Source organism: Mya arenaria, chromosome 10, assembly GCF_026914265.1.
Source record: "Mya arenaria isolate MELC-2E11 chromosome 10, ASM2691426v1".
NCBI lineage: Eukaryota > Metazoa > Mollusca > Bivalvia > Myida > Myidae > Mya > Mya arenaria.
In genome coordinates, this window is record NC_069131.1 from 16,063,741 (window position 1) to 16,090,800 (window position 27,060).

The 27,060-nt window shown below is 35.7% G+C and overlaps 1 protein-coding gene and 1 long non-coding RNA gene across 2 annotated transcripts; one reads left to right on the forward strand and one right to left on the reverse strand.

Annotated features, from left to right (window-relative positions):
- Window positions 1–2,846: 2,846 nt before the first annotated feature.
- Window positions 2,847–10,025, reverse strand: LOC128205722 (uncharacterized). Its single transcript, XR_008256316.1, has 4 exons — window positions 9,551–10,025; window positions 9,218–9,332; window positions 8,519–8,682; window positions 2,847–7,788 (listed from the first exon to the last, which is right to left on the reverse strand). It is a non-coding gene; the product is annotated as an uncharacterized LOC128205722 (long non-coding RNA).
- Window positions 10,026–16,864: 6,839 nt separating this feature from the next.
- On the forward strand, window positions 16,865–25,079 carry LOC128205711 (sodium-dependent multivitamin transporter-like). The gene is made up of 2 exons (XM_052907615.1): window positions 16,865–17,487; window positions 23,049–25,079. Exons 1-2 carry the CDS (start codon window positions 16,881–16,883, stop codon window positions 24,308–24,310), a joined length of 1,869 nt encoding a protein of 622 aa, XP_052763575.1. The 5' UTR covers window positions 16,865–16,880; the 3' UTR covers window positions 24,311–25,079.
- Window positions 25,080–27,060: the final 1,981 nt, after the last annotated feature.

Genomic DNA, 27,060 nt, shown 5'->3' on the forward strand with positions numbered 1-27,060 from the left:
TGAGCTAATGTTTCTTGTTAACACATACCCGACTTTAAATAAAGATTCTTGTATCTTGTAAGTTAAGCTTACCCGTTTAATGAGAGATTACTGCGGTTCAACTTAATATATTACTTTAATTACATTACGCTATTATATGTGCACCTATAAGAGGTACATGTCTAGATAAAGAGGTGCACCTCTATTTTTACTCTTCAATGTAATAGAGTTAATGTACCGGTGTAGATATAAAGCAGTACCACGTGTTCTTGAGTACAACAGCACCTCGGTATTTATATCGACACCTCTGTCTTATACTTACATGACATAATTGTTCAGATACTCTCTTTTTCGGTGAAGTTTAACAAACTTATGTGTTCTAAAATCGCCAAGAAGTTGTCGGAGTTTTCTAAATAGTGAATTAGAACACCTGAGAAGTTGTAAAAAGTTGAAGCATCACTGTAGACGGCAAAGTTTAGCTTGGCGCGAAAATGGGACAGGAATCTATTTCAAGCTTTCAAGTTTCAAATTTTATTTTAATATCAAGGCTTTATAACAGCATGTGACATGAACTAGACAAAACAAGGACCAACACACAAACAAACAAATAAACTTAGTATAAGCACATAAAACATTTGTTGATGGTACACAGTGAATGACTTAATTTAAATGATTTAAAAACTATTAGACAAAGGTAGGAGAGTTTTAACAGCATGGTTTTATAATTGCAACTCTTACCAACACAACACTAATATAAGGTACGGTGTTGTGAGAATCTTCAAGCGTTATCCATCCGTTATGTTCCGCAAGCCCAAAACATTCAAGCTCAAACTTTCGTTATATATACACAAACCTACAAAATAATAGTCATATGATAGATTCACGTTTGAAGATAAACAACTCGGGCCTAAAACAGCAGGTATGGTCGTCATTTTACAGAAGGGCATATCACACACGCACGACAGTCACGTGCAGTGCGCCATAAGAAGGGCATACGATGGGTTTGGGCATAAAATGCATGCCACATTTACACCATCTGGAATGTGCCCAGTGATCAATGCGGACTTCATCCGTGATACAAAATTTCACGGGAATATTTCGCGAGTTTATAAACTCTGAATTAATGGCTTCAACGGGGAAGGCCAAAAATAAATATTCAGTACATATCTTAAGTCCTTTCTTAAATTATGCAGATTTCACAAAACTTTCATAGTCAAATCTTCAGAAAAATATAAGTGATTTTGAAATAAATTATTGTTTATTCAATAACATCAATGACAATAAAGTATTTCAGATATAATAAATAACATAAGAAATGACTTAGTATGTTTTATGAATCCGACCCAGAAACATTTCTTTTTAACCCAAAGAGGTATGAACTTTTTACCTGTCCTATAATTATTTCCAGGAAACACAAGACAGGTTCATTATATTCTAAGAACAATAAGGTTAGAAGAGGTCAAGAGGCATGAGCCGTAGAGGTCATATATAGTTCACCATGACAGGTATACTGGAACACATGGACTGGGCTCGTGGGCTGGGCGGGCATGTTCTAAAACCTGGCCTGGCCTTGCCTGCTGACTCAGAATTTCTTGTAGATGTCACCGATGCTTACTGCAGCATTATAATGGCCGAAGAGTCACCAAAGTTGACAGCATTTAGCATCCCGTTTGGTAGATACAGATTTACCCGTCTTCCTTATGGTATCTGCTGTAGTCTTGGTTAATTTTGTCAAAAGGAAGACAACATCTTTGGAGATATTACAGGTGCCAAATCAATTAATGACGATATATTGATGTTTGGTCGGACAAAAGCAGAGCTCGACAAAAATCTGAAAGCAGCACTAGACCGTCCCCGCGATAAAGGCATACAATTCAACGTAGACAAAAGCTGCATAGGACTATCAGAGATACCATATTTTGGTCACATGGTTACATCATCAGGGCTGAAAGCTGACAGGGTTAAAGTAGAGGCAATTGGAAAAATCGTAACTCCCACAAAACGTACAGAGCTAGAGACATTTCTTAGTATGGTGACATATCTACAGAAATTTGCCCCAAACCTCTCTGAAATTACAACCCCAATGAGAGATTTATCTAAAAATGCCATAGAGTTCGTTTGGGACCAAACTCAAAATGACGCATTTACAAAGGTCAAGCAGGTTATCACAAAAAAACACAGTTCTATCTTAGTTTTTTACTAAAAAACATTATGCAAGATGGTCGACTCGTAACCTATGTATCCAAGACACTGACGCAAACGGACATTGCACACATTGAGCGTGAAATGCTATCCATTGTGTTTGCATGTCAGCGTTTTAACCAGTACATATATTGCAGACATGTAATGGTATAAAATCCTCTGCATGCAGCAAGACCGCGTTTGCAGAAAATAATGCTAAAGTATGACCTTGGCGTTAGACATGTGAGCGGGAAAAATGTTCCCTAAAGTGATCTCTTTTCACGGAAACCTATGTCAGTTAGTTCTGAAACTGAAGGATCTTGACCTACATGTCCACACCGTGCTTTCAAGAATATCGTATACTGACCGCAATATTGAAAATGTGAGAAAGGAAACAAGGGCCGACCTACAAATGCAGGCATTAAAACGGACTATAGTTCAACAAGTACAAAAGTTGCTGCAAGATGCAGCAATTGGATGTTAGCGCGGGCCAACTATTGGTTATGCAAGTCTATATGTAGGGTAAGAACGAAGTAAATGAAGTAAGGACTAACATTGATTGTAGATGTCAGTGAAATGAAGTTACTTAAAAGATGACAGAATTGGGCTGTTGTTTTGAAATGAAAATAAAACTTAACACAATAACAATTGTACAACTGATGGTATATCTATGACAGAAATCATAATTGTATCAAATAACTTTATTCATGAACTGTATCAATATACACACATTTATAAAAGACAACATGGCCACAGTGGTGGTTTTCTTTTGGAGTGGCTGATATGATAGCTGAAATGTTAAATATGCCAACATGATTTGGTAAATTCTGGGCAAAGTTCGAAACGTTGAGAATTTGTACTTTGATGAAATGTTGACTTTAAACAGGAGTAGCACCAAACGTTAATCCAAAAAAACTAATTAAGGACATATGCTTAAAACAATGTTTACTTTTGGCTAATAATCCGCGAAACAAGTTGACCGTTATAATTAAGTGTTACAAAGCCATTGATTCTAACTGAAAAACACATAAAACTGTTTGCTTATGTAACAGATTTTAACACAATTAAAAAAATACATTTAACATAAACTGAAAGAAGTTGGTTATACATGAGCTGAAAGAAAGAAGTCTGATCATCATTATTAATGTCATTTTCCTTGTTCTGTGGCGTAGATGATTTATAGGCACGCAGGATGTTTTAAACAAAGGAAAGAAGTTTAGCATATACTGACACTTACAGGTAATAAACATTATGTAATCATCATGCATTATGCACTTTTAAGGCATAAGATATAAGAATGATGAGCAGAATGTGATGCAGGTTGATAGTGGTATGACTAGGAAGTTGATCACTTAATGTGTATGGAAATATAATGACACAAAAGATTTATGAAGAAAGTGCTGAAAATTATAGGTTACAATGAAATGAAGTGAGGAATATGTTTTAATACATGAAAAGTGAAGCATTTGTACAAAGTTTGGTGGAAATGTGTTAATGTTATTTTGCCTGTAAAACTTTTCAATTCTTTAAAATATGACATCGAAATATAAGAATAAATACTGCATTGAGTATTACTGAGATGTGAAAATATATACAAATAAGAAAGAACATGAGCAATATGACATTTTATATACATTTTGTATTCAACAAAGAGTAATAAGCATGATAACAAAATATACAGAGTTAGTATGTATGCTGGGAATGGTAGAGTTGTACTGAAATGTAATTAACAATAGAAAGAATATTTGTTATAATTTGGTGTAAGTGCGACATATACAGACAAATTAATACAATACTAAAATACATGCTGGTACTATTTCATAAGCAACGAAATAGAACAGGTATGAAAGAAAAGAATATAAATGAAAATGCATGAAAACCTAGTAATATGTACCCAGTATGCAAATGCACAGTATTTGAATGAAACTATTAATAGGGTGATAAATATCTTTTTCATGGGGGGGGGGGGGCTTAAAAAGACTCAGTTTCAGTTGTTATGTTGGAATGAATTGGGTTGAAAATAGGTATATTTGTTAAATGATTTACTAACTTAAAAGTTGAAAGTTGTCAAACCCAAAACTATAAATGATATGCCTGGAGTTTTATATCATCAGTATAAGCATTGCTGATATGGTTGATAGCCAAAAGGCCATTATTTTTTAAAGTTTGAAAAGTCATAAATCACGAAAATGAAAAACAACAACACACAATAGAATGGTTAAGGGTAATGCAAAAAAGCAGGGTAAGTTGAGAAGTTGAAACAGGCATACTTTTTTAAGCATTATGAATTCTAATGTTTGTAAATGGAGAGTCAGTGCCTATAAAAGAGACATTAAATGATATATTCATCAGAGTTAAAGCTGCACTCTCACAGATTGAATGTTTGACAACTTTTTCATTTTTTGACTTAGAACGAGCCATATTTTGCGAAAATCCATTGAAACCAGTTATATAAGACAGCTGATAAAAAAAGAATGCAGATTTTTATACGCAAGTTCAAAAATTGATGTTTTATGCAATTTTCTTAAACTGGTAATAACAGCTTTAGCCATAAGACATTAATTTTCAAATGGAAATATGAAAATCTGTGATTTGAATTTTTGTCAGTAATCTCAAATCATTTGTTTGTGGATATTAACACAAAATTTGCGCTTTCCAAGACAAAAAATAAAAAAAAGTTGTTCAAATGGTAAATCTGTGAGAGTGCAGCTTTAAGCATAACAGGTAGTAAAGAAGGGTGACATGGCAAAATGACATAGTGATATAAATACAAGTATTTCTTGTAAATTAACATTTTGTAACTGTTTAATTGAGATGTTGAAAAACAGAACATTGTTAAATATATGTACATATGAGAAATTAATTTAAACATTAATGGGAATTAAACTTAGCAAAAGCATAGTGATATCTACAGAGCATTATGCAAACATCAGTGTTCAGATAGACAAAACCTTGAATGAGAATTCTTATAATACTGTCAAATGTCTCTGATTTTAGGAACATGTTTTGTAAATAATTATTGAAATTGCAGAACATTTAAGAAAACAATAGGAAGATAAGTAATCATTATGATGAGGTTATTAAATAATGTTACGATTCTGTAAAGTCATATATGGTGACTGTAAGATATTGGCACAACTGTCACTTAACATATTGACAGAATGGTAAAACAGAACAATGGTAAAAATGTAAGTACACTATTTTATAAATATCAAATTTAAAATCCCCCGCCACGGAGTGGGGAGGGGATTACAGAAACACTTCATCAGTCTGTCTGTCCGTCTGGCTGTAACATTTCGTGTCCGTGCTATAACTTACTTATGCATTGATGGATTACCATATTGCTTGGTACAAATGTTATCCTCATTGAGACGATGAGCACTGACATTGACCAGGGTCCATAACTCAAAGATCAAAGTCACACGAGATATTTAAATGTCAGAGTACACATACTCGTGTCCGCGCTATAAACTCTTCCTACATATATCAAGTTTGGTCACAGTATGTCAGCCTTAACTGAAACAGTAATCTATTTTTAGTAACAGTGACAACGACGCTAGGGGGCCAAAAAGCATCCATTAAAGCTCTGCTTGAACTTGTCCTATATACCAAGTTTGGTCACACTATGTCAATCCTTACTTGAGTTATTCAGTACTTACCATATTTCTATATTGACCTTGACCTAGACCATAACTCTCGGGGCCAAAAACACAATCTCAGGAAAGGTCTCTATAAACTCTTCCTATATACCAAATTTGGTACCAATAAGAAGACCCTTACTTAAGTTATTCAAAACCAACCCTTTTTCTATTTATAGTAACCTTGACCTTGATCATAGGGGCCTCAAACGCATTCCCATAAAAGGTCTCCATAAACTCTTTGCATATACCAAGTTTGGTCTCTGTATGTCAAACCTAACTAAAATTATTCGATACATAAGGTGACTTTGACGCTGCCCTAACACCAGCCCACCCGAACAATGACACAGGTCATTCAAATATCTTGTTTTCCCTTTATGAAAATGTGGTTAGGAATATAAAAATGTGCCTTTCTGAAGAAATTAAAAGAAGAGTTAAAAAGAAAAAAAAAACATTTAAGTGCAATAATTTGTATTTAGGGTTAACATGAAGTTATGTTCCTTAGTGTAAGATGGTCGTCAATAATTCTGCGAAGTATTAAGTGCATTAAATGAAGGTATAGAAGTTTTTTTTATTAAAATCCCAATTTGCCCTAAAACTTTAACTTGCCCTAAAACTTTAACCTAAGTCAATCAGGGGCCATAACTTGTATTAAGGATAATGTGAATGAAGGGTATAGAAGTTATCAATAAATATATCAACCTGCCCTAAAATTTTAACCTAAGTTCCATAGTCAATCAGGGGCCATTATGTGAATAAAATATGATATGGAGTTATCTTACCTAATTATGTGATGGCTCTGAACATCTGTGTAAAGTATTACGGTAAGTCAATTGAATGAAGGGTATTGGACTTATTAGTGAAAATCCCAACTTGTTCCTTTAACCTGCCCTAAACCTTTAACCTAAGTCAATCAGGGGCTATAACTTGTATTGAGGATAATACAGAGTTATGTAACCTCATTGTGTGATGGTCCTGAACAAATGGGTCAAGTATTAAGTTAAATGAACGAATGGTAGAGAAGTTATCAATAAACTTTAACCTAAGTTTGATAGTCAATCAGGGGCCATAACTTGTATAAAGGAGTTATCTATTCCCATTATATGATGGCCCTGAACAACTGTGTGAGGTATTAAGTCAATTGAATGAAGGGTATTGGACTTATAAGTGAAAATCCCAACTTGCCCTAAAACTTGAACCAGACACCGACACCAGAGCCAATAGTATAGCCCACCTTATTCTTAAAATAGTCGAGCTAAAAAAACACAAATGTGATAATATATTTATAGCATGTGTTTTCTCTTCAAAAACAGTGAAAAAAGGTTATGACATCACCACAAAACATATGTATCACTTTATCGAAAATACTTAAGGCTTGCTATTTCATCGATGTTATGAATCAAGACTCATTTTCCTTTTTTTTAGCCAAAATAACCTTGACATTGATCTTACCTACACTACACACAATATGTATAACTTTAACGAATACTTTTTTATTATGTTCAAATATTCAAGAATATTTTAGGTTACTGATCATACAACTTGTATTTCTATATTCTTGACCAGTGGTTGTGTACAATTTTGATCAGATTCAACATACCGGTCAGGTTGCGAAAAAAACAAATTGCCTTGTGTTGACTTGATGTAGTGTCAGCTAAAGCATTGAGGCAGGTTGTTTCGTTAAGAATCAATTGGTCCTTTCTCACTTGCAATGACAAGTTTTTCATTTTCAAACTTTCCTCTAGCGTTTATAGGGAAGAGCACTGTGAGGTAGAAGTAAAATGCAGGATCATCACCGATTGTTTTCAGTTCAGGTATTGTGATGAGGAGTAACTCAACTGTTGAAGATCAAGTTGGAACAGTTTCCGCATTTCATACCTACTGCTGCGTTTGATAACAACCTCAGCTGTGCAAAAGTAGGCCACTTGTGTAAGGGACTGGCTCTAACATAGAGGAAATTTGTCAAGGTCCATTTACTTGTTGCCACACTCTAAAAAGATATGAAAGGAGTTTGTTAAGTTATCATGATAAGTGAATGTAGCACTGAAGACCTGATAACATGAAACATGAGAAATGAAATAACTCTAAACATTAAACTGAGGTGAATTTGTTAGGTTTCAAGGTCGATTTCATAAGCTTTATTCGAAATGTGAATTGACAGGTAATTTGCAATTTGATGTCAATTCTGAATCAGGTTATACAAATCAAACATTGATGCATAAATTGCAGAATAATAATTAAGATTAAGTATTTATATACAAGTAATGATTTCATTCCTTTATTCAGCTATTGAGTTAAGCAATTTTGTTAGAAAAAGTAAAAAAATTTTAAGGAAGGCTTGTTTATAGGTCATGTATTTTGTGCGAAATAAAAATCAAAATGATGTCTAAAAAAAGACTATATTGTAAAATAATGTAAGCTTGTAGAGTTAAATTTTTTTAAACATTATATGAAATTGTGAATAATTGTAAAAACATTCAATTATTTATTGAAATGCATTGAAACATCCATATGTTTTTGTTTTATTAAAGGTTGAATGTTAATACCAAAAGCAATGCTATTTAAAGTTGCAGTTAAAAACTTAGCAAAATATTTGCCTAGCTTAGTTGTGTTACATAACAACACAAAATGCAGAAGGTTTGGGATTTCATTTTTAATATGAATGCTGGCTATTGTTCTGAAACCATAAAGTTAACAGGAAACTAAGAAAGAGAACAAACCTGGTTTTGGGCAGCGGGGCAGCACTGATATTTGTGGGCTGAAGAATACTCATTTCTTGGAACTCCTCAGTCCTGGCCCATTCTTGTTGGTGGCCATTTTTTGCAGTTTTCATCTTGAAGATGAAGCCCTTTCTGTTCAATATTTACAACTCTTGTGGTAGAAACTGGAATGTAGGATGATAAATATAAATATACATTTTATTGAGACAGAATCCCGTAAAACATGTTTATTATTTTAAACTAATGCACCAGTCAATTGTAACCACGACCCCCAAGGTTTGGGGGTATACCAGGGGTAGCCGGGGAAATGGACCATGTTTTTAACTTTCAGGTGGCCCTGCATTGCCGGGTGAATGGGATGGTTGTGTCTCGCTTAAATTATAGCGGGGAATGGGCCTTACCTAGGGCCCCTGGGGTGCAGGGCATTTGGCCAGATTAAACCATCTGTTCATTCCCGCAGGACGTGATTTTAGCCAAGATTGGCTGGACCTATGGTCAGGGTCCTCGCTATTCCCTTGACCGGGGGGGGGCGTGGTTTTAATTGACTGATGCATTTGTCTAAAATAATAACTGGTGCATAATAAATACGATGCAAAAATGTAATGACTACGAACAAATCACCTTAAACTCGTTACATACAGACTGACATGCAAACTTTGCGTATGCATTACAAAGAAGGGCTTGAAATATCATCCCTACCATTGTGACTGATTCAGTTAGACGCGTTAATGTCCAAATCGAACGTTTTTGTTGCGGTATTTCACTTCGATTCAACCTCTCGCAATTTTGACCTTGACCGCACATTCGCCTAAATCTGAAATGCAAGAAGCGTTTTCATTGGACGGCTATCATTCCTGGTTTTAATGACGCAATTTGGAAAAGCCTTCAAATGTTGTCCAAAATGAAAGTAGGAATACCGCAAAAAAACCGTGCTACTGTTTAAATCGAAAGACACGAAACCTGCTTTTAAAATGATAAATATAAAATAACAATAGTTTTTCAGTTCACTACGTAAAAAGAAAATGAAAATACCTTTCCCCAACCGCCAGCGTGTTGACCTCGATATCCCTAATCTACTGGACGCTTGCATCTGACCCGTACACGTCATGTAATCAGATAATAGACTGGTTCACCGATTTTCTAAGATTATACATTCTGCGCATTCGTGGTTTATTCTTTTATGTAAAAATATTTAAATTAAAAAGAGAAGTTTTCTCAACAACTGTGCATTTATGATATTTTTTCTCTAAAAGAGTTATTTAAAAAAATCTCTGGTTTTAATTTGCCTTATATTTTCAAAGCTTCACATATTAGAAGATTACCAATCTTCTATTGCAAAATCGAACAGGAACCAGTCTAATGGCGAACTGCTTCGGAATTATCCGAGAGCGGACGGTAAGAAACGGCGCATGCGCGATCAAAACAATGAAAACGCCGCATGCGCAAGCCCATTGCACCAGGGACACTTCTAAAACAATCAATATATGCGCCGGGCGCCGATGCGCCCGCGCAATGATCGCCAGATTCTAGATCTAATTGCCCAGAATTGGTGCATGAATTTTACAATCACAGGGACGGACTTTCAGTTGCCGATGACCTAATTTTCCGAGGTCATACCTTTATCATTCCCAAGTCACTCAGACAGCAAATGATTGAAAAGTACTTTAAGGTCATACAGGCACAGACACAAGCCTACAGAGAGCCAAGGACGTGATGTTTTGGCCAGACATGAGCAATCATATAAATGTGATCGTTTTGAACTGTAGAAATATTTTGTTACGCAGAAATTTAAAATTCAAATTAAAAAAAAACCTATGACAACTCACGACATTCCAAAAGGGCCATGGTAAAAAGTTGCCACTGATTTGTTCCATTTTGATGAAAATGAGGACTTACTTGTCGTTGATTACTACAGCAGATATTCTGAGATCAACAAGCTGCCAGGCACAAAATCATCGACTATTGTCCGAAAACTGAAACCACGTTTCAGTACACACGCAATAGCCATCCGTATTTTTAGTGACAATGGACCTCAGTAAACATCTGAGACATTCAAGACATGTGTCGATTAGTGGCGACATCCAAGTTCAAACGGACTTGCAGAACGTATGGTACATACTGTTAAACGAATGCTACTCTAGGGCAAAGGGCATGACCATTACCTAGCATTGAAATAAAACAGGAATACTCTCATGTAATAGTGTACGCAGTCACCTGTGCAATTGCTTAGGAGCAAAAGAGCAAGGTCACTTTTACCTACAACAATATCACAACTCCTACCACAAACTGTAAATCCAAAGTTGGCTATAAGGTCAGACATTCAATCATCCAAAAGCAAGCAGAAAAAAATATGACAAAAAAGCAAGACCATTTTCAAGGTTGCATAGTAAGATTTCAAGTTGGAAAGATACGAAAACTCGCTAAAGTGAATAGGATATACAAAGACCACTCTTATGTAAATACAACCCCTGGTGGGAGTAGTTACAAGAGAAATCGCCGATACCCGTTGAAGAGTAATGAACGATTAACATAAATATCTGATTTCACACCCAATGTAATGACCAGTAATCAGTCAAATACTGATAATTCAATCAACCCACAGGTACCCAACGGTGCAAACTCTCAGCAGTCTAATTTCCCTAAATACCTCAAAACTACCCTCCGCATTATCAGACACGATCTGTTAGAATAGTGCAAACCAAGTCAAGGATACAATCGAGATGATTGGGTTAAATGAATTGATTCATTTATTAATTGACAATGCATGAATATACTGTTGGTAATAGGTTTAAGATACCAAGAACATCGATGCATTTAATCATGTAAATGGGTTACAATTATATATTTTATTTACATTTCTGAAATATTATTATCTATATTTACATGTTCTTTTTAACAAAACAAGAGAGCTGTTACAGATCCTAGAAATAGACTATACTTTATATCCTTATCTTCGTGCAAACTGAGTATTTTTGGTCAGTCTGTTGATTTACATTGCTTTAACGTAGTTCATAATAAATAGTCAGAGCACACTATATTTCGTATTTATTTGATCACATTAGTGAACATTGAACACACGCACGAACAAGGAAAACAAAACAGGGTATGCTCAACTGGATCACAATGTTTAGGTTATTTAGCACCGCGGTATTTTTTAGTCAAACGACTAAGCTAAACTCGACGCATTACATAATTTCACTATCGACAGCACGCACTCTTTCTCAGGAGTTTTCAGTGTTTATCACTTATCGAGAGTGGTTTATATAATCATTTGTACTCAACAAAACTTCATGAATGTTGCGCCTAAAATGTAAATAAAAGAAAATTGGAACAAAATCTCAAAATATGTTAAAACTGCTGTAAGAGGTTAAAATCTATATACACAATTAGATACACGCTTTAAACACAAAAGCGTTTTATTCTTCATGTATTTCTTGTGTTAGAACTTGTTTTCTCGTGTGTGTTTTTCAAATTCTCTCTGTGTTGATCAATACAATCTAAAAGAACATTTGCGCGGCCTGTTGCTTACTCGATCCTAGCGGATGATAGGTTTACTACATGTTATTACTCAGTCAATTAGTGACAGTAGCGGCATAAAATGTAGGACTGTACTATTGAATGAGTTCTTTTCATGCTTACTATGCGAAACAAGTTCAATGGATGTTAAGTCGTAAACATGATATTTATGTGAGTTCTCATCTCCTCTTATTAATTCTTTCAAACATTTTATGAATGAATTCACTAGCGGATCCAAGGAAGGGGCACCCGCACCCCTTTCCCCCTTTAAATACTCCAAGTTTACTTTTTAATTTTCATGTAGGCGAAAACAGAAATAAATACACCCAAAATGCGCCAAGTACCCCCAAACACCCCTTCCACGTTTTAAACCAAATAAACTTCGGTTCTGAGGCAGGGGCGCATGTAAACAAATAACACCCCCTATGTTACGCCCCCTCTAACGGCAAATCCTGTAACCGCCCCTGGAAACATTATTCTTGCACATAATTTTGGTACAACGTCATTAATTCATAGTAAGCTCATAGACTAGGTTTATTTCGAAATGAAATTATATTGAACATTATGCTAGTTAATGTTTATTTCACTTGACTAATCCCGGCTTCGATATAAAATTATATTAAGTTAAGCAAGATGATACAGGTTAATGTAAACTTTGAAACGGTATGCTAAATTGAATTAATATGAGAAAGAAATATGTCTAATTTCGTGAATTCGATTGAATAGCATTTAAATGTGTTTTGCACGCGTGTACATTTTAAAATTAAAATCTCAACTGCTGGCTGGATGACTTTACCAAGATTTCACTACAAAAATTCAGCCAGGCAATTGTTGTGTTGCTTACTGAACTTCAGAAATTATGACCGTGGTTAGAAATGAATGAATTGCAGAACTTAGCTCATAGTCTGGCTCGTTGCTGAAAGAGCCTCATGTAAGCTTTGAGATTTCAAACGCCTCAGGGTATATTCGCATCGTTAAAAGTTCATTAGGCCACACCTGGGACCAATAATCTTACTCCCAGGCCACACCAAATTGATATTTCGTTCCGCGGATTTACCGCTCCTATTTTGTTGAAAATGTAAAAAAAAAAAAATATTTTTTTTGTGCGCCCGCACATTCATATTGATCGCCAAGCAGATTTTTTTCAGGTAATAATTTATTAAAAGGCTAAAAATAATCAAGTATAATTTTTCTACGCTAGTTTTCGTGTTTTTGTAAAGGGAAGTTACCGATGCGTAGTGTTTTTCAATAAATTCAATCAAAATGGCGGCTTCCGGTATAAACAATGTGGCTCGAATTTTGGAAATTAAATCTTATTTTTGACAATAAATAAGTTTTGACCATGCTTGAAGTCATTGTTGATCGTCACATGCACTAACGGATCATTATTTAAAGCAATCATTATGCAATAAAGCATGTGTATCTGAGACTGGTAGTGATTTTATTGCGTAATTAGTGACTCGTTTTGAATGGAAATCGAACAGGTCAACTTAACTGTAACATGAGTCATTGTTTGGTCCAAATTGATGTATCAAGCTCATTTTTGATCAAATTCTGACAAAACAACAGTTTTTAACAAATATCTTTTCACAAATAGCGACATAAACACTGTTCTGGATATACCTCAACATAAGTAAGCCTAAGTTTATCACCTTATATTTTGTTTTTATTTGCAGCATAATCTGGAATTGTAATGCACTTGTCAATTGTAACCACTGCCACGCCCACCCCTTGCCCTTGTTCCAGGAGTATACCGAGGACAACAGAGGCAATGGGCTGTGTTTTGACCTTTCAGGTGGCCCTGCAGTGCCTAGTGAATGTGGTTTTGTCTTCATATTGAAAATAGTCGGGAATGGGACTCACATAGGTATTCGGGGTTGCGGGGCCATTTGGCAGGGATTTTACCAGCAGTGTGTCCCTGCAGGTCGGGTATTTTACCCGGGTTTTGAGAGACCGGAAGTCAAAGTCCCCGCTATTCCGGACTAAGGGGGGGGGGGCATATACAATTGGCTGGTGCATAAAAACATCTAAATAATAAAAAAGTGCTCTGAAAATACCCTTGTTCTTTTTGTTTTAATAAGCACATGTCATTGCATTTCCTGTGACAATAAAAACAAAATTTAGTATATATTATATGGAGTCTGATGTTTGATGATGCCTGTGTAAGTGATCATTTTTTACAAATCCAAAATCAATCCTAAGTTATGTCTAAATACAGTTGCATAATTATGATGTTAAACTGATTCAGGTAGATTTATATAAGTCGTTTCAAACTTTTTACTAAAAGCAGGGTAGTTTACTATTATGAATGATCGTCATATTAAAGTACGTTTTAATTATATAAGAAATTAGATTTATCCATATAATGTTTGTACTAAACACGGATGAATAAATAGTATGTTTTCTGACATTTTCCCAATGTCCATTAGAGGTTCAGTTCAAGATTGCATTAAAATGGGTTTTAGGGCAATTATTTTGAACAATCTTTCTTATTTATATTGAGTATAAGGAAAAATATATTTTTCGCTCTTCGCTCACTTCGGTTTTTATGAAAACTGACAAACTTTTATTTTATTTTTTTTCGCTCGCTCGCTCCATTTTTTTTTTGGGCAAAAATCCGAGGAACTAAACATTAATTTGGTGTGGCCTTATGTGCCTTTTAAATGTCTGTATTGTAAAGAATGTACAACAAACAAGGTGTACAATGCGCCAAGCATTGGTGAAAACTATGTTGTGTAATCATCCCCCCATGTCAATACGGTTCGTAATGTTACAGGTCAAATTATTAACAATGTTATCGCGGTTATACAATGTTGCGGAATCACATCTTTATCGTAGTTGAGTTTATAAAGGTCTGCCCGCGCCCTGTAATGGCTGCATTATGGCTTGACCCCGTCACATCCCTAAGTATGAATAAAACAAAAATTTGAATCCAAAGGGGGAGGTTTTCCCTAACCGGTTGGGGTGATATTCGTCATAGGAGTAGTTTTGTACCCGAATTGCCGCGTGACCTCCGATGAGTTACATCTAGAGTGGTCCCACAATCACTTTAATGTTCTGTGTCGGTATTTATCACAAACATTTGCATTTGTTAATGTGACCCTTGAATGGCTGTTGTCAGTAAAAACAACTTGTTTACCGAAATAAACATCAACCAATGAATTTCTCAATCCTATGCTACATAACAAATGGTATATAATGGCTCAGTTTTATGGTTTTGTTAGTGGGTTTATCAGTCCGATTTAATTAGTACGAGCCACGCGCATTTTATATAACCATTATCACTATCGACAAAGCTATACGAAGTTTACTTGTAAACCACATGATGGTGCGTTGGTTAATACGTTGGCTCTTTATCAGGGGTGGTTTACATAACATTTTTTCTACTGAACAAAACTTTGAAAACAATTAACAAAAATGTATTTTATTAAAACTGACTATTATTGATTGAGAGTTATCTCAATTGCCCATGTGACTACACATTCACGTTCACGATGATATTGTCTTAACGTAATTAGCAGGAGAGGTGCAGAGGAGTAGTCAAAATGACGTTAAAATGAAAAATATAGAACATGTTCGCCCTAAGTGTACTTCACGTTCATTTAGATACATTAAGTCGCACCAAGCCATTAAGTTGTGTTAATACATGTTCTAATAAACAACCTTTAACCGTTACATAAGTGTGTGAGTGTGTGTGTGTGTGGGGGGGGGGGGGGGGGGAAGGGTACAACAAGTATTATTTTGTTATTGAGCAATGAACTTTTGGATGCACTTTTATACGATTTCACGAGTCAAAGGTTTTGATGCTTGCACGACTTCCGAAAATATGACCGTGATCTGAAATGGCTCATTTAAAATTGCAGCGCATTACGCCTTGTTTTCATGTCGTATTTGAACCAAAGCTCAGATTTCAAAAGGAGCTTCATGCGAAAGACCCTGGGGTGTTTTTCCATTGTTAAAAGATCACTGTGTGACCTTTCAAATGTTTGTATTGCAAAGAATGTTCAACAAACACGGCAAACAATGCGCCAGGCCGTAGCTTTTTCTGGTGTGTTTCCTTGTTGTTCAAATCTCCCCCATTTTAAATGTGTTCGTTATTTTAGAGGTCAAACTATTAATCCATGTTATTACGGGATGACTTCCTTCGTATTTCGTGGCTGTATTTATCACAAGCTGTTGCCATTGTTGCTGGCTGTTGTTAATAAAACCACATGACTTCCGAAATGAATATTAGCCCATGAAATGCGCAATCTTTTGAAACAAGCGTGTATTCGCCGGAGGTAAATGCATGTTATGAAATAGCTCTGTTTTATGATGATTTTAGTGCGTACATAAGAATATCCGAATTAATTAGTACAAGCCACACGCCGTTTACATAACCATTTTGAATATCGACTAAGCTGCCCTAAGTAAATTCGTAATCGACATGGTTGTATGCAGTTTAGGTTAATGCGTTTAATCTTTATCAGGTGTGGTTTATATAACAAATCGTCACCTTAGTGCAAGAACTCAATATCTGCTTCTATTTCTATATGCAGTTATTGAGTTATTGCACTAGGGTGACGAAATATTGTACTTAATAAAACTTTAAACTTAAAACGTCTTTCATTAAAACTGACTATTAATCATTGAGTGTTATTCAAAGTGAAATTTATTAAGCAATACAACTTTATTGCTCTTTTTGGGGTCATTTTTTACAAAAGAAACCTATACATAAATTCGCTTGGCCTAATGTTTATTCCCAGTTTCATAGTATTTCGGTCTGGAAGCACTTTGTGATCAGCGTCCGTTCAGTAGGGTTCAGCAATTATTTTGAGAGAGCATCGTGCACATACAATACGTTAGGATGAATACGGAGCTTATTCATCAGTTTGGTGTCGCAGACTACATTGTGTTTGGTATTCTTATATTTGGTTCCGTGGCGATTGGAATATTCTTCGCAATAAGAGACAAGCGTCACAACACGACGTCAAATTATTTCCTAGGTGATCGCAAGCTTGGAGCGTTTCCTGTTGGACTATCGTTTGTTGTTACTTTCCAATCGTCCATCCTCATTTTGGGATTTCCGGCGGAAGCATACGCATATGGCCTCCAGTATGCAATGCAATGCATCGGTGTCCTGGCCGGGTACTTACTAGCCGCGTTGATAGCAGTCCCAATTTTCCATCCGCTAAAAATCACCAGCGTCTACGAGTATTACCAACTACGTTACGGAACGAACGCGGTGCGTTATGTCGCGCTGACGTTGGGCGTTATTCACTACACGTTCTACATGGGCATAGTAATGTACGGGACGGCGCTGGCTCTAGAATCGGCGGCGGGTCTTCCGCTCTGGTCGTCCATAGTGATGTTCTCCTTGGCCGCCATCATCTACACGTCAATCGGAGGGTTCAAAGCCGTTATCTGGACAGACGTCTTTCAGTCGCTTATCATGATTATAGGCATTCTCGCAGGTAGAGTTGAATGATATTTTTTAAAACCTTATTATATAAAGTTGATGCATTTTATCGTGGGGCATATTACTAATACCACTATATCACCTCGTGAGTACTATTTTGCACAACTTCCGCATGCTTGCTTTGTCTTTTGCGTCGCGAACGAAACGTATTAAAGAGAGTGCATATCCCCCTCCCGAAACCCTCGTAGGCTTTATGACAACCTATAACCCTGAGTCGGTATTTCTTGCATACATTGTGTCCTCATAATCGTAGGAATGTTTTAAGATGAGCAGTAGAAATATAACTCGGAATTTGTACGCTTTTTTGTGTTTAATATATATATAAAGAAACTTACACTCAGTTTTTCTGTGATCATTTAATGTGGCTCCTAGCTTTACATATTTACTCGTCTTTCAGAAATAGTTTCGTATTTGGTCAATCAATAGTATGTCCCTTTATACTTTTTATACAATTATAAGAAAATGGGTACACAAGATATATTTCATTTATAAAATGTTAGCTAGCTTTATATTATTTTTTTTCATCATAATTGTATGGTTTTGACAATGTTTATTTCAGGTTATGTATTTATAGTTCTTACTTATTGCATATTGAGGAGCGGATACTTGTGGCAAATACTAACACACTTGACTATCAAATGACGGGTTGCAGGTATGACTCCTCGCTACAAAAATAATCGTCTTCTTCATGATACATAAAATATTGTTATATATGTAACAGTGACACTGGAACATTTTTGCGTTCTTAACTATTACAATCTGCCATGGCCAAATAAACAAAAAACTCAAAAATATTCATACCGAACGAACATTAAAGCAAATAGCAAAGAACTTTATTCAGTTGACTCAATAAGACCATCACGACCAATCAGGGTATGTGATACAACAAGTGTGTTCCAAATTCAGATAGAGTTTTTGATTGGTTAGATAACATACTCACACTCTGTGGGTACGAATGCGAGAACTGACGACTGGCGCCATTAAACAATCAATTTGTTTGTTCGTGGCTCTTTAAAGTTTAGAGTAGTCTTGAAACAATAATAGGCGTGTTTTAAATAATTGATCTCAGATTTAACATCGGCTTTAACGTTTAAAGTGCATCTGTAATGCCTATTAAATAAATGAACGATCTGTACTCAGATTAAATCTGTTTCCAGGTTTATATCTCATCACATCTGTTGGTTTGGCTATCTCTCAAGAAATCTTAATAATACGAGCATTTTTTCTAGCGCCAAATACTTAACGATATACAATTTCAGTAAATTATTACTTGCAAAATCAAATAACGTTTGCCTTAACTGACTCATAACGCTATTATTTTCGAAATAGATACTATCACTATTCATAAATATACAATGAAAAACGCGATCAAACGATACGATGCCCTCAGCGTAATATATGTGTTAACCCCGGGTCAACTCCGATATGTACTTTTATTACCATCATAAGGCCACACCAAATTGATATTTCGTCGGGCGGATTTACCGCTCCTATTTTTTTGAAAATGTAAAAAAAAATATTTTTATTTTTTTTGTGCGCCCGCACCTTCATTTTGATCGCCAAGCAGATTTTTTTCAGGTAATAATTTATTAAAAGGCTAAAAATAATCAAGTATAATTTTTCTACGCTAGTTTTCGTGTTTTTGTAAAGGGAAGTTACCGATGCGTAGTGTTTTTATACTGTATATCGATCGGTTTAGCATGGGTTTCAATAAATTTAATCAAATTGGCGGCTTCCGGTATAAACAATGTGGCTCGAAGTTTGGAAATTAAATCTTATTTTTGACAATAAATATGTTTTGAGCATGCTTGAAGTCATTGTTGATCGTCACATGCACTAAAGGATCATTATTTAAAGCAATCATTATGCAATAAAGCATGTGTATCTGAGACTGGTAGCGATTTTATTGCGTAATTAGTGACTCGGGGGAAAATTGAAGATTTTAATTTTCTGTACTCTTTCCGACTAAAGAAAAACATGAGAATTTGACATTGAATTATGCTTGTTTGTCTAAAGACAATATAGTTATACCAACATATCGCACACCATTTTAAAGGTAATTGACTCTTCTTTCCATGTCACTTATTTAAAAATGGATTGTTTATATGTTGGTTGAGAAATTTACATAAAACTGGACTCTACCGTGAAATCGGGTAAGTTTGAGTTACATACCTTGTTTCTTTTTTGTATACCAAAGACACTAAATATCAACAGATGTGTTGTTTATCTCATTGTATGTACCCAAAATGGTTTTAAACAATATTTTAGTGACAAACAATAGTTCAAATGCCTGTGGTCCAAATTGATGTATCAAGCTCATTTTTGATCAAATTCTGATAAAACAACAGTTTTGAACAAATATCTTTTCACAAATAGCGATATAAACACTGGTCTGGATATACCTCAACATAAGTAAGCCTAAGTTTATCACCTTATATTTGCTGCATAATCTGGGATTGTAATGCACTTGTCAATTGTAACCACTGCCACGCCCACCCCTTGCCCTTGTTCCAGGAGTATACCGAGGACAACAGAGGCAATGGGCTGTGTTTTGACCTTTCAGGTGGCCCTGCAGTGCCTAGTGAATGTGGTTTTGTCTTCATATTGAAAATAGTCGGGAATGGGCCTCACATAGGTATTCGGGGTTGCGGGGCCATTTGGCAGGGATTTTACCAGCAGTGTGTACCTGCAGGTCGGGTATTTTACCCGGGTTTTGAGAGACCGGAAGTCAAAGTCCCCGCTATTCCGGACTAAGGGGGGGGGGCATATACAATTGGCTGGTGCATAAAAACATCTAAATAATAAAAAAGTGCTCTGAAAAATACCCTTGTTCTTTTTGTTTTAATAAGCACATGTCATTGCATTTCCTGTGACAATAAAAACAAAATTTAGTATATATTATATGGAGTCTGATGTTTGATGATGCCTGTGTAAGTGATCATTTTTTTACAAATCCAAAATCAATCCTAAGTTATGTCTAAATACAGTTGCATAATTATGATGTTAAACTGATTCATGTAGATTTATATAAGTCGTTTCAAACTTTTTACTATAAGCAGGGTTATTTACTATTATGAATGACCGTCATATTAAAGTACGTTTTAATTATATAAGAAATTAGATTTATCAATATAATGTTTGTACTAAACACGGATGAATAAATAGTATGTTTTCTGACACTTTCCCAATGTCCATTAGAGGTTCAGTTCAAGATGGCATTAAAATGGGTTTTAGGGCAATTATTTTGAACAATCTTTCTTATTTATACTGAATATAAGGAAAAATATATTTTTCGCTCTTCGCTCGCTTCGGTTTTTATGAAAACTGGCAAACTTTTTTTTTTTTTTTTTTTTTTCGCTCGCTCGCTCCAATTTTTTTTTGGCAAAAATCCGAGGAACTAAACATTTATTTGGTGTGGCCTAAGATAATATATGAATAATTTCATAGATCTATTAAACTAGATTGCTGGTTTTATAACATCGTTGATCTACTAACCTAATCAAATGAAAACCTACTATTAAATTTTTGACGTATATAGACTTTTATTTGCCTCTAATACATAAACAACAGAACAAACTCAATATTGATATGTATGTATGTATTGTATTCCTATAGACCTTGCAGACAAGGGTAACCCGTGAAATTGCAGGCACTTATTTACATCGGGGTTCTTTTTGTTTTTGCTGATGGGACAGCACGCAGAAAAAAAACAACGGTAATTGGATACATGGAAGTCCGGGTGCGATACCCAAGCCTTTTTAGAGAGTCCCTTGGCTCTTATACGTGTTCGGTGTAGAGCACCGACTTTAATAGGTTGAACCAGTACAGAGTACACCACTTTTCCAAGCACTATCCTTTGAATGCCAGGCGCCAGGCAAGGGAACTACTTGTACTATGTATTTTGGTCCTCACACTTCGTAGGTGGACAAATAAACCATGTCTTTAAGACTGTATTATATACGTTTAACATCTACGAGCATGTACAGAAAATGAACAAACTTAATAGTATGTAGTTATTTAATTCAATTACGATTCAACAATTTATCACAAACATCCCAAAAATTATGTCGTAATAAAGATCGTTAAACAAATATTTAGTTAATTTTGATGGGACTCGTAAGAATATTCCGTTGCATAGTTATTGTCAGAAACGTGAAACCAACAATAGTTATTTACTTCTTTGATAACATTAATTGCACATGTAATTGACTTATTAAACAGAGATTTTATTGCTGTATTTTCAGAATTAAAATATGTAATAATACTATTAAAGTGGTTAATGATTACACTTATATAGTAAACATACTTTTCAGCAGCAATGGCTCTATTCACAAGCTCAACAACATATTGCCAAACAAGCTATGAAAGTTGTGTTTGTGGTAATAAGAAGTCTAAGGAGTTATTTGTTAACCATCAGATACGCAAATTTATCTATTTAATAAGATGGTAAATTGAATAAATTTATATGGATGTGAATGTTGGGGATATGACAATTACAATGTGCTAAAAAGGGTTCAAGTTGATTTGTTACATACAAACTAGGGATCAATATAGAAGCAGCAAATCCGACTGCATTTGGTAAATTGGGGTAAAACCTTAATAGGAAGATATTGATTTTTAAACAAGTATTTATTAGTCAAAATAGATATTGCCAACATCTTTTTTAAACGTTCTTCACTTGAAACAAGTTAATTTGAAATCAACAACTTTTGGAACCGATATTAGTAAGATTTTTTTAAATATATTAAGAACAACAGGTAATACATGAACTTATGATTAAGGTGTGTGGAACAATAGTGAATACTCTGATAGAGTGTGCCTACTTTGAGATAGATGTGTTCATTATGTTACGTATTTCACTATTTGTAGGAATGTGAATCACTTGTGTACATCGAACACGTTTTCTCGATTGAAAAACTACTTTGGATTTTCAAATATAATATCATGTGAGAAGTAGTTTAGTTTACTAAAACATATAAAGTTAAGTACACGTTTTAAAGCAGTATGCTATATGTATTAAAGAACTAGTATTGCCATTTAAATGATTCTGTTTGAATTACCAGCTCTTCCATTATTGTTTAAGTTTTCAATGACGGAAAGAAAGTGTTATTAATATGGATAGTGATTTCGTTTAGATAATGTACATTCATAAAGAATAGTTATATCTTATTATGTTCAATTTATTATAGATATATCAATTGCAAGAAATATGATATTGAATCCTCGATCGGCATGAAATGTATTTTGTCTACTTTAATTTTCTCATTTTGTCACGATGTGATGACAAAGATGATTTGGAAATTTGAACTACATGTCTACAAAGTTTGATCAAGTAACAAAGTATTCTCTTCTTTTGCATTTGACATGCCATTAGTTTTTAAGATGGAGACATTGAGGCGATGTACGATTTATGTAATGGTAGCCCAAAGCTAGGTAAAAGACAGACAAAGGTTAAAAAAAATCAACAAACTTGTTCGTAAATACCATTTTTATCAAAGAGCGGACACTTTTCTTATTCATTGAAAGTTTACCCTGTTTCTCTCTGTGTTTTTTCAGTTCTGATCAAGTGTACCATTGAAGCCGGCGGACCGGCAAACATCGGTCGACTAAGCAGCTCCCGAGTGAACCTGTTTAATTTCAACCCAGATCCGACAATCAGGCACTCCTTCTGGACTCTGGTTTTCGGCGCACCCACTCAGTTCTTTTACCTGGCCATAACACAAGCCGGGATTCAACGTATCAATTCGACTCCGACCATAAAGGAAGCACGACGAATGTTCTTTATTGCATCACCTATTTACGCACTTACATGGATACTTGTACTTTTCCAAGGACTCACAATATTTGCATACTACAGCAACAAAGGATGCGATCCTCTCGGGTCAGGACAAATAAAGAACTTGAATCAGATCATTCCGTTTACTATGCTGGAACTGTTTCATGACTACCCAGGTCTACCTGGGCTCTTTATTGCTGCTTTAGCAGCCGCTTCGTTGAGCACCATCTCATCCGGACTTAATAGTCTAGCTGCTGTCACTTACGAAGACTTTATCAAAGTATTTGCACCTAACATTAAAGACACAACCGGGGCCAATATTTCCAAATTTGTGGTCGTACTATATGGTTTGATTTCTGTTGGGTTTGCGTTCTTGTTATCCAATGTTGAAGGACCACTAGGACAGGTTATGGCAGCGTTTATGGGTGCAATCAGTGGGCCGGAGGCTGGCTTGTTTTTGGTGTCAGTTTTCTTCTATAAAGCCCGACCAAAGGCTGTTATCATAGGAACTTTCACAGGGGTTGCGTTTATATTATGGATAACGTGTGGTCAGAACTTTTCGGCATCCATACCCAAAGCCCCTTATCTTCCCTCAGGTCCAACGGACCAATGCCCCAGCTCTTCAAATGGTACATCCATGTATTCTAACTCAAATAGTACCATTCGGTATTCCAACTACACCAACGAGAACGAAACATCATCTGTACGCATGAATATCTCTGAAATTACCCATACCACGACGGAATCTGGCCATTCTGAGGTTCAGTCTCACTCTGCCTTGAATACGTTTTACAGTATTTCTTACATGTACTTTAACCTCATAGGAGTAATAACTGTAATCCTAGTATCGACGATAATAAGCCTGTTCATCCAGCCCGAAATTCCTGAACCAATCCACGCTCACACTACACTTCCGTTTTCCATTTTCATCCCGCCATTTCTTAAGAAGAGGATCCTGGGAAGAAAGAAGAACATATCTGCGTGGCAAAATGGGACTGCCAATGGGAATGGTGATCTGGAAGAGAGTGTCCCTTTGAAATAAAAGATAGCTACTGCTGGTTTTTCAAGTCCACTGAAAACTACATATATGCTTCGATTGACGACTTCTATACACTTTTCATTGAGCACATTCGGAACGCTGCCGTGGAAATAAAACTATTTTTAATCTTCAAAAATGATCGTTTGCTACAGACAACTATTACAATATTGAGACGAATTGTGTGCGATATTCTCTAACACGATGTTAAACAGTGTGTGTATACCACGTGATAAATTGCGTCATAAATGCTACGTCGGAAGGCAATACATGTATTTTGCTTCGAATGAAAACAAAGATAACTTTCCTATTTCTTCACCAACAAACATTTTAACAATACGGCCGTCTGACGGAGCACTGTCAAATCATTATTTTGGAAACAGGTTTGTCGAAGTGTTTGATGAAACTAATTACCTTATCAAACTCCGGTATTAAATTGAAGGCGTGGCTCTTTTAGCGGCATAGACTGCCCTTTGTTTCATTTCGAATGGTGTAGTAAAAGAAAAGCTATCTTTGAATTTTAAAAGTCTTCATTTTAAGCAAAATGTTGCCTTCTGATGTAGCATATATGGCGTAATTTATCACGTGGTATACACACACTGTAAATGAATAACAGTAATATGAACTGTATGGTTATTGTTGTTGTAATGTCATATTGACATCTATGTTTTCATCAAATTTATACCTTTTGACCTGACATACGGCAGGGAAACCCTAAACACTCAGAAACTCGACCAACCGTTCTTTTCACATTTTGCTGGCTTAACATTGAAAGTTGTATGTTCTTAAAATATCCCCATTTGCGTGTACCATGCTTAAATAATAAACAAACGAAATATGACCTGTGGTGTTAATATTTTACCGGCGTCTGATGCATATTTACGATAAACACGCGTGTTTCTCCATTCTCGTTCTATTCATTGTTTGAGTAAACAATAGACAGTGGTCCACACAAAATACATAGGAAGGCGAATACGGGGACTACGTCAGGTGATCATTTCTGAAACGATGTTCCGTAAGCAAGTTTGCACAGGGAAATATACGGTGGCAAATAGGTGACAGACGGGTTATTTGTTCATCTCTTGACGTCAACTTAATACGTTTAAACGAGTTAGTTATTCGTTAAAATGACTGAGTAACTCATTTTAACGACTTACGCATATAGGTAAACCGGTGACCTATTTGCGTCAACGTCAAAGGTCAAAGTATCCGGGATCTCTCGGATGAACGCATGCGCAGAAGTATGTGCTCCTAAATCCCTGTAACGTGTAGGCAGGCGCGGAAGGTAGAAAAATCCAGACAGTGTCAAAGTAAGATTTCCTACTCTTGATGCTCTTTCCTCCACGGGAACGGTACTGGTCCAGGCCCTGCCGGGTGCGCGCATGCGCCAAAATCTACACTCCGATTTTTTATGTTAATATACAGGAAGGCTCGTACGCTGATGAAAGTACATACATATTAAGACACGCACGCTTTAAACCGTTATCCCCTGACGTCTCGGGGCAAACCAAGGTTTCGTACACCCAACAAGCAAACACGAACCCGAGGGATCCCTTCTTGCGCGCGCATTAGCAGAAATAAGCTCCCCCCCCCCAGCCCAAATATGTATACCAACACTGAAACCCGATTACCTCATTGCATTTAAATGGCGATTTTGAATATTTCTGAAGCTGTAAGCAATTATGAACTAACCAAGTAGTAGACCCTTACGCCGCTCATCTCGTCCTACATCTCGTATGTATGCTTTCCAGATTCGATCACGTACTGCTGTTCACGGCTTTAGCGATATCAGGACATTCAAAATACTGACCTTGTTTACGTCGGAAATAACCTACATGTATTTCGGGAAGAATTTACATAGAATTAGTTGTTGCTGAGCTATGCATATCAAAAACGGTCATAAGTATCATTTAAGTATTTTTACTTAAAACTGTCTAAAACAGGCTCAAGTATCATAATTAAGAAAAAAATGACAAACAGAGACTCGAGTGATTTTGGACGTTATCTTCAATCTTTGATTTTGTATCTCATCATAGTTTTCCTTTCTAAATAAACGCGATGAACGGACTCTCAATTTATACCCTGGCGGCAGTTATTTACGCGGCAGTTTGGAACATTTCAGAAGCTTCCAGGCCACTTTCAACAAGAAATAAGTGCATAAAGAACATTATACAAATATGCAATGCTTTTCAGCTTTGTCCGTATGGCTACGGTATCCGGTGAAAACGGCTGTTACCAGAAAGAACCGGTTTACGACAAAGGATATAAGATTTGACCTTGTGACCTAATTTTTAATCACATGTGACCCAGTTTAAATTTGTCCCGAGAGTTCATCAATGGGGAACATACTGATTAAGTTTGATAAAATGAGTGCCGAATGAAATACATCTAGTGTATTTCAATTGCGTTTGAATGTTTGACCTTGTGACATATTGTTTTATACAATGTGACCAACTTTTACAAGCGGTTGAGAATTGATCAATGGGAACATTCTGACCAAGTTTAAACAATATCTAACCTATTTCTAACAAGATACATGTATGGTTTCGATGAAATACAATCTAAGATTTGACCTATAGACCTATTTTAATCACATGTGACCCAGTTTAAAATTACTCCAGGAGTTCATCAAAGGAAACATTTCCCTATATAGAAAATATCCAGGAAAATACCATGCGTAAGCAAACATTTTAAGGCCGGTTGTATTCCTCAAAACAATTTTCGATGACAATTGAAAAGGAGATCTTTTCTTTTTT